This window comes from Capsicum annuum, chromosome 9 (assembly GCF_002878395.1).
Source record: "Capsicum annuum cultivar UCD-10X-F1 chromosome 9, UCD10Xv1.1, whole genome shotgun sequence".
Lineage (NCBI taxonomy): Eukaryota > Viridiplantae > Streptophyta > Magnoliopsida > Solanales > Solanaceae > Capsicum > Capsicum annuum.
The window spans coordinates 84,057,593-84,066,985 of NC_061119.1; the positions used below are offsets into that span (position 1 = coordinate 84,057,593).

At 33.1% G+C, this 9,393-nt stretch overlaps 1 protein-coding gene across 11 annotated transcripts; it reads right to left on the reverse strand.

Annotated features, from left to right (window-relative positions):
• Nucleotides 1-394: 394 nt before the first annotated feature.
• Nucleotides 395-8,471, reverse strand: LOC107842650 (plant UBX domain-containing protein 2). Of its 11 annotated transcripts, XR_007044885.1 has the most exons (6): nucleotides 7,456-8,465; nucleotides 3,378-3,509; nucleotides 3,213-3,297; nucleotides 2,088-2,165; nucleotides 879-1,017; nucleotides 473-706 (listed from the first exon to the last, which is right to left on the reverse strand). XR_007044885.1 is itself a non-coding variant. In XM_047396876.1 (5 exons), exons 1-4 carry the CDS (start codon nucleotides 7,765-7,767, stop codon nucleotides 2,131-2,133), a joined length of 564 nt encoding a protein of 187 aa, XP_047252832.1. In that variant the 5' UTR covers nucleotides 7,768-8,465; the 3' UTR covers nucleotides 473-706; nucleotides 2,088-2,130. The 11 variants fall into 11 exon arrangements, 3 of the variants coding, with proteins under 3 accessions (XP_047252832.1, XP_016542092.1, XP_016542093.1); XR_001665975.2 differs by lacking the exon at nucleotides 3,213-3,297; XR_007044884.1 differs by having other exon boundaries at nucleotides 879-2,165.
• Between the last annotated feature and the right edge of the window lie 922 nt (nucleotides 8,472-9,393).

Below are 9,393 nucleotides of genomic sequence, written 5' to 3' on the forward strand. Positions count from 1 at the left end.
ACTCGTATCATTTCAAGTGTTTCCATATCAGCTACATTTAAAAAGAGTGGTCATTAAAGTGCAAAGACCACACTTATATCTCTTAATTGGCTACGCTTTTATCATATAAAGCTACACTTTTAAGTGTTGCCTTTACTTTGTTATTGGGAACACTTTAACAAGCGTAGCCTTGTATAACACCTCTATAACAACACTTAAAAAAAGTAGCTTTTTCTTTATTATTGGCCACACTTCAAAATTGTAGCCTTTTATACATCCTCTATGACAACACTTGTGAAGTGTAAGCATATTTTAGGTACATGCCACAATTTAATTAATAAGCCACACTTTTGAAGTGTGGTACTATTATCCGAAATTTAGTAGTTCAAGCCATATTTCACAAAAATAGCTTTACACCTAAAAAATAATTATTTTAATCTGAATGTGTATACATCGTTAATCGCATTACATATATATAATCTCACATACCAACTAGATAATAAATAATTCAAATGCATAGATTTTCAATGAACTTCGAAAAACAAGTCTTTTACTACACATACTAATTAGAAAATAATATTTTAAAGATTTTTACTAAGTTCCACATAAAATTAAATGTATTTAAACATATATCATAATAGCCCAAAAAGTTCATAATTCGCTTCAATCTAGATCAACTTGATCACTTGTGGTGGCGTCCTTTAAAATTTGACCACCCGCAGTTTTCCTACACTTCCAAAATAAATAAACAGTTAGAGAAAAAATTATGCTAGACAAATATTCAAATATTTTTCCAAATTGGAATGAGCAAGTATGTGAATCTAAAGTTTCTTTAACTCATTCAATAAAGTTAGAAGTTTAGGATTTAAGTTTCTTATGAATTTGAAAGATAAAAATACTTTTTCATGAACCCAAGCATGAGTTGAGCCGGAAGAATTTTCCCTCTTAAAGCTTGTGCATTACTTGCATCAGGTAAAGGAATGTTAGATCTGGCACTCCTTGGTATATCTTGAACATTCAACCCAGGATTGTTTTGCACTAATTGAGTAACAAAATAATAGCTGTTAGGAGATGAAATCTGTTGTTTAATGGGAAAGGAAATCTCCAGTTCAAATGAAGAAAATGCTACATTGCTAATTCTTAAGTCATTTTGTTCTTAGTTTTAGCTAAAAATGCAAACTCTGAGCTAATTTTTGCTAATGATGCAAACCTTCTGCTTAGTAGTCTACCACTATAGTCTACTTTTTTTTTCTTTATAAAAAAAAGTCTACTGCTAGTCCTTCAATGGTCAACTGTAGTCACGAAAGAAAGAACGAATGGAGCTCCATTCGCTCTAGCACCGGCATGAATTCTTGAATACACAAACTTGATGGACTTACTCTCTATTGCTGGCCCTTTCCACACGTTCCTTAACTATCCCGAATGGACTAAAGTTATTGAGACTTTCCAAACCCAAGCTAAAAGTATAGAACAAGGGATTGCACTTTTTGTTCCCAAAGACAGCCTTTACCTCATTCAAAAAGCCCTCACCTTCCAATCTCACCTCATACCAACTTAAGTACCTTTGCTTTTTCATGCATTCCCACGTTACTACAGTCTAGCTTATTTCAAGAACATTAGTGACATGAGCCCTGTTAGTATATGGACTCATACTCCTCCACTTGATTCCAAATGGTACAGAAAGAGGGTGAACTCTTTAAAAGTGGATATATGCAGGCATGGTATTGTCAAGGTAACTATCTTCTTGATCCAGGAGAATAATAGTCAATAAGTAAGAGCTATAATGCTCTATCAGGGGTGCAGAGTAGGCTCAGAGTTGCTGCTGATATGGACCAGATTAGCTAAACCCAAGCATAGATTGATATTTTATACTATGGCTTGCAGTACTAGACGAACTACTGACTAAGGAAAGACTAAGCACAATTCGGATTCCAATGGAGGAGGCTACTTATTGACTATGAGATGATTTGGTCGTAGAGACACATAGCCATCTCTTTGATACTAGTGTGTGGATTAGGAGTGAAACAAAAATTACACAATGGTCCATTATTAATATTTCCACAGGCAATTCAAAACAAGTCATAGGGAAAATTAAGAGGAAACAATACAATAGGTTCCAGAAGGAAGTCACTGTTGCACTTTGGAGAGTTGTTATATATCATATTTGGAGCTCCAGGAATGGAATGCTGCACCAAACAATAGAAAACATAATGATATAGTGATAACACAGATAAAAAGCAGTTTGTGGATAAGTTGGATGCAATTAAATTGTCCAAAAAGGCTCATCTTCTTTAAAGAAGTTACAAAAAGGGAATTTTATTACCCTACATATTTATCAACTTCACTTTTCATACTTGGTTTGCAACAATCTTTCTATCTCTCTCACACAAAATTCCCTTTGTTTCTGTTGGATTCTCCCATCACTCTCTATCTTCATACTTTTCCCATCTTTATTCTTTTATTACTATATAGTATATACAATCAAGAAGATTACAGGTTTGGCTCCATCTTAGAATTATTTTGTATATTGGCCATAATGCAATTTCCTATTATTCTAGCCCATAACTACCTACCTAGCATTTTGAATCGTCATGTTCGGATCAACTTCTATGAAATTCGACTAATAAAGGGCAGCTAAAGCTACCGCGATGTGCGGTGTCCGGGGAAGGGCCCCACCACAAGGGTGTATCATATGCATCCTTACCTTGCATTTCTGCAAGAGGCTATTTCCAAGGCTTGAACCCGTGACCTCCTAGTCGCGTGGCAGCAACTTTACCAGTTACTCCAAGGCTCCCCTTCGCAATTCGACTAATACTTTGGTTAATTTTACAAGCTACCTCCTATCAACAAGGCTTGGACAAATGAATAGAATTTCACCTAATACTTAGTATAAATAATTTTGTTCTATCAAATTAAGTCTACACACAATAATAGAAACCTCTCAATTCACTTTAATATATGCTTTTTATTTTAATTTGTTTGTCTTACTATCATTTTGTGTATTTTTGGTTTAAAAAGTCTCTTTTCTAGTAAAACAATTCTTTACTTTCAACTTTTCATATGACAAGTTTAAGTCTATGCTTATAATAAATTTGGAAAATGAAATAATAACCTTAAAGTCATTTGATGAAATAATGCCTTTACGCAGGGAAGAAAAAGTCATTTGAAAATAAATGAATCTTTACTTTTAAAGCTAACATAAGTTCCTTAAAAAGAATACATAAAGTTCTTACCAATTTGGATTTTACTAATTTGACTCTTACTCATAACCTTCAGGTCACATTTGACAATAACTTTACTGGTTACACCAAGGGCCCTCTTCAACCATAAAGATAAAGGAAACAAGAATAATAAGTAAAGTAAAAGTAAAGTACACTTACAATAAGTAAAGTACAAACCTCATAAAGAGCACTAGTTGACATAGAACGTAGAAAGACACCTTGAAGCAACACTCCATCTGGAAACTGTATTCGGATAATGGATTTTGCGTACTTCTTTATTGCGGCTTTTTCACAATTTTTGTTGCGATGCTAGAGTATAGAAATAAGAATGTCAGACACTGAAAATAGGGTGAGTGCTAAACAAAATGTCATATGAATACAAGATACCAGTCTAATCTAACAAAGTGAGGTCTGGATAGGGTAACATTTTCTGCAGATCTTACCTCTACCTTGGAGGTAGAGAGAATATTTCTAGTTCTCGAGGAAAAAAAGCCCAAAGCATTATAGAGAAAGAAATAAGAAAAATGAAGAAGTAATAGCAAAATACTACAGACAACCTGTCAACAAAAAAATGTCATATAAAAAGAATATGAGAATGTTGTTTCAAAAGTATGAGAAGTGTTGATATAACCTTCCAAAATTAAGATTGACCGTATTAACCAAAATTAAGCTTTATAATATTCACCACCTTCTCACCAAAATGATCTTCTAGACCCAAGGTAAAAAAACATTTGAAGAACACAGTGAAAGCAAGGTGGGGAATTATATCAAAATTACTCGTGCAAAAGTGAAATCATAGGGTCCTAGGAGTTGAGATAAGAAGAGGGGTTCTGGAGGTGAGAAGCCACCTTGTGATAGGGTTTGGAACCCCGAAAACTCGAGAGAGGCCCCTTTTAAATCTTTCAAAAATACATTTCCCTTGAATACTAGGTCACACATGAACAATGATAAATAGGATGAAATAGTACTTCGAAGCTGAAAACAGGTCCTAAAATGTTTTGGCATGCTTTTTTCTTTTTTCCTTTCTATAATATATCTCTTAAAATGCTTGAAAATGAGCATTGGAACAACGACAAAGTTGTCCCCATATGACATATAGGTCACGGATTTGAGTCATGGCATCAGTAGACACAGGGGAAACTCAAGCAAATTAGTAGCCTAAAGCCAAAATCAAACAAAGGTGTTAAAAGTTTTAAGAAAAAAGACTAATGGCTCCAAAAAAAAAACAAATGAGAAAGTAAATGTTGAGGAAGAAAAAAAGGAGGACAAAGAATCCACCAACACTAGCCACATTGGTTTGACAAGAGTGTGGCAGTCAAAAGATTATACATAAAGGTTATGCACCCTTAAATGCTCAATAATTAGGTATTTTTTGCTAATCTTGCTTTAGGATAAACTAGACTAAGAAAAAAATCCTTATAACACATCGGGAGTAACATAGCTTTCTTTTGGTTGAACATATGGTAAGGCATCAATAAGGATAGACGGTACAACATCCCACATTGACATAGGATCCAGGGAAGGGCCGCCCCTAAGGGTTAGCGATATACGCGGCCTACCCTGATTCATGCATTAGTAGCTGATTCCATGGCTTAAAATCATGAACTATAGATTACACGGAGACAATTTTCCATTGTTCCAAGGTAACCCTTTGGAATAATATAAAGCATTGTTTCTATAAAGAAGAAAAATAAAACATAAAGAAAATAGCAAACAACTAAAGGAAGTTTAGTTCGAGATATCCAGCATAATCTCTATAGAACTTTCATACAGATTTGTACAATAACTACACCTCAATCCCAAACAAGTGGGGTCCTAGTACTGATTAACACATGTAGAAAATAATCAATTCAAAAATCTGAGTATCATTAGGCTAAAAGAGGCCACCTGGTAACTCCAGTTCAACATGCTAAAAGTGACATTGAACTAAGTAAGTAGAAAACACCTAAACAAATAATACTAGAGCTTCAAATGTGATTTATCTTATCCTAGTAACTTACTCCAAGTATCTAGATCTATTGGTCGATTCTTAATACACACAATTGAGATGAAGGATCTAGGTCCAGACCTACAAACTTGTGGTAAATTCTCAACAGAAACTAAATGATGAGTATAGGGGGAAACATTTAATTATCTAACTGGATATAGAAAAATGTAGAATATTTTAGCGTATATCTGTAGCAGCTAGATAGGATCTCTTATAACATCCAGTTGGTAGGGTGGAACCACCTTACTCAAAGGGTCGCCGAAAAATTATGTAGTGTACAAAAAGGTTAATGTTAGTTATAACGAGTGAATTTAATTTTGTACACTCTTAGCATAGTTGAGAAGAAAATTTGCACATCCTTCGGCAAATTTCTGGCCTTGCCACTACCAGTTGGTTTTACACATAGGGGGACATATGACATAAAGTTTGCACCAAAGAATATTTTTATGTTTATAAGCATCGGTACATTCAGAAAACATGAAAAAAGATAGATGACATACTCCATAAATTCTCTAAATTCTAATATCCCAAATAAAAGATTTGACTCATTCAACTTCCCAACAAAAGTTCATTCAAGCTAATTCATTGGACTATTCTTTTGAAAATTTTGTTTTTAAACGTCCCAGAGAAATATTTTGGCAATCAAAGAGTGAGGTCAATGTCCCATCAATGTCCAGAGGATTGATACACAGTAGCTGACTGGCAAGTATTAAAAAAAGTAGGATACAACAGGGGTGTCTGTCTGTCTAACTAATAATGGTTTTTGAATAAAGTTTCATCAGTACATGTAACTAAGAAATATCTCCAATGAACAAACCTAATAAAAAGTAATTGGAACAGGTTAAAGCTTTTCAATGTTTCTAAAATGAACTAATCATGTCTAGAACAACTAGTCTAGCAAATGTCAAGTTATTTCTGCCTAAATATTTCTATGCAGAGAATGGACTATGACAGAGAGAAAAAAACAAACTGATCGGTCACCTTCTATGGGACCTTATGATTGCCATTTTATACAAGTCTCACAGAAGAATAATTCAGACCAAAAGTATGTTAGTACTCAGTACTACCACTCTATAGCTCTCTGTCTAAAAGAAATATGTGTTACCACAAAATCTTGATAACCATGAGAAGGACCGATAACTGTAAACCACCAGCTAGATGCTTCGGTTCTCTTTCTAAAGGAAATATATGTTACCACAAAAGGATACACCTAACATATTGTTTTCTCATCTCATGCGTACAAGTAAAGCTATCCTTATCTCAAGGAAATACATAAGTATCATGAGTGTGAATGTATGATAAAGTATAGAAAAATATAATATAGTCAACGAATCAAACAAGATCATCTCAGAAGGCATATATAAGGACCTAAGTAAGGATATAGTTATTCCGCTAAAACTTCAAAAAAAATAGTGCTAGTGATGCACCTATTTCAATTGTTATTATAGTTTTAAGCATCACATTCTCTCAAACATATAGTTAATACAACAAGCTAGAAGATATAGTATATCGATACAAAAATAGTAGAAAAACTCACTAACCAGCTAATGTCAGGATGACAACATTATTCATCAATTCTTATTAGAAAGGGATTTACTTAGTGGGAAGCAATAGAAATAGCAAGACGCTACGTCATGTTCAACTAATAGAACTGATTGGACGCCAAGGAAAATTCATCACTGAAGCAGTAGGAAAAGTAATAATTCGGTAGTATCAAAGAGTTTCAATATTTGGGAATTAACAATAATAACATACCCAATGTAGTCCCATAAACTGGGGTCTTGGGAGAGTAGTGTGTACGCACACCTTACCCTTACCTCAGAGGTAGAGAGGTTATTTCCAATAGACCCTCGGATCAAGAAAAATGGTCCAAAGCAGTCTAGCAAAGGAAGTAGTGGAAGTACAAGAAACAACAGTTAATAACAAAAAACAACAACTCGTAACAGAAAAGAAACTACAACAATACGATAATCGAGGTACAAAGAATCAATATATGTAAAAAGAAATCAAAGGACACACTATAACACGTTCAACTGATAGAAAATATTGGACACCAAGGAAATTTTATCACTGAAGCATCAGGAAAAGTAATATTCAGTAGTATCAAAGAGTTAAACCATTCAAGCATTATTAAACTAAACCTTTAAGTTTGACATTCTATATAAGACTTTTAGATCACATGGAAACTAAAAGACCAAACTTTGAAAAAAAAAAACAATCCAAATTCTACCTATCTATCGATCTTCTTCAGCATAATCCGAATTCTACCTGTCTACCGATCTTCTTCGGCTCAATTGGTTCACTCTCCTTAATTTGGGATGCTGATGCCAACTCCTCAACCTTATTTGGCTCCAAAAGTGAAACCACATTCCTAAGTACAACAAGTTGTTCTTCAGAAGGAACATCCACCACAGCACAAATTTTGCCACCTTCTTCTTTCAACTTAAATCCAACAAATTCTAATAACTCCACTCCACCTACAACATCACCTATAGCCTCCTTAATCTTCAAATTCCCTATCCTTATTTTCCTAAACTTATCATTCATCGGCTCCTTCCCGATATTCTTTAACAACTTCATAACCACCTCAACTGACTTCTCTGATAGCTTTCCCGAAACATATAAACTAACACATTCTTCCACTTAACTTCAAACAACTTTACTTTCAAGAACATCTAATCTTGCATGAGATTTTGCGGATGAATATTTGCATCCAATTCCCCGATTCTAAATTGCATCCAAACATGTAAAAGTACACCAATTTGTGGATGAATATTTGGTTCAATTTCCCAATTTATCTAAACCAATTTGTGGATGAATATTTGCTTCAATCCCTCCACTTAACTTTTAACAACTTTACTTTCAAGAACATCTAATTCCCCTCTTGGATGAGATTTTACGGATGAATATTTGCATCCAATTCCTCAATTCTCAATTGCATCCAAACATGTAAAAATACACCAATTAATGGATGAATATTTGGTTCAATTCCCCAATTTCTCTAAACCAATTTGCGGATGAATATTTGCTTCAATCCCCCAATTTCTCTAATTCACGGATGAATAAACCCCATGCAACATCAAAAGTTATAAAATAAATTGATGATTAATTCCCCAATTCTCTAATTCTCGGATGAGGATAAACCCTGGGCAACATTTTACCCCAATGTTATTATGTTTTGTAATTTTTTTTGGGTAATTAGAAATGGAAGGAAATAAAATATATTGGAGAGAATATAATTAGCAGTGTTAATAATATGGGAGGGAATGTCATATTTTAGTGTAAATTTTATTAAAAGTTATAAGACAATACTTATAAATTGTTGTTTTAAAATAATAAAAATAGTCATATTTTAAAATTAATTATATAATGATATGATAACACTTATAAAATGTAGCTTATAGCATTAAAGGACACACTTTACAAGCATTGTCAAAAATATTGTGGCTTAAAGTTAAAATTTAAGGTACATTTTAAAAGGGTGTCCAAAACTATTTTAGGAAACACTTTACAAATGTTGTCCGAATTTAAAATGGCCTTAGAGAAAAATGTTGTAGTGACAGATGAATTCCGCCCATCAACATTGACTCCAAAACTCTAACAAAAATATAGAAAACATCAGATTCTATCGCTATATAAAAAGCAAAAAAAAATGGAAATGACATTCACATGAACCCACTCATTACTTATTTTCTTTGGCTTAGTGATCAAAAATTATCTCAAAGAAATACTTAACAAACTTATTGAGTTACTCAAGTTAATCAATAAGTTAAAAATAAAAAATAAAAATAATAATTAACAAGCAACACGCACATACATACATACATATATACATATATATATATATATATATATATATATAAATAAAAATACATGAATATACTAACAAAAAACTTATCGAATAGTTGAAGAAACAATATCTTTGAAATGTAAATCTTTAACTTATTGACTATAGCTATCAGAGGGTCTCGAGTGGCAAGCAGATTCTATTTTGGCAGAGACTATTCTCTTATATTTTTAAGGCAAGAATATTTAGGTACATTTCATGATTACTTACAGTCAACATTCATATGTTTAAAGAAGAAATTGATGTTCAATTTTGTCAATTCTTCACTGGTTGGACAAAAATTGTAGAACTTCAACTGCACAAGTCAAGAAAGAAAAAAGACAGTAAAATAAAATTATATCCCAACCCATATACAACTC

What these genes read in the sequence shown, in the direction of transcription:
- LOC107842650 (XM_016686606.2), bottom strand. Translation starts at nt 7,767, where the DNA reads ATGAAGTTGTTAAAGAATATCGGGAAGGAGCCGATGAATGATAAGTTT. An exon ending in CAACTAGTGCTCTTTATGAG is followed by an intron (nt 2,166 to 3,377) that starts GTTTGTACTTTA and finishes TGTTTGGTGCAG; the next exon opens with CATTCCATTCCTGGAGCTCC. An exon ending in ACTTCCTTCTGGAACCTATT is followed by an intron (nt 707 to 2,087) that starts GTATTGTTTCCT and finishes TTGGAAGTGTAG; the next exon opens with GAAAACTGCGGGTGGTCAAA.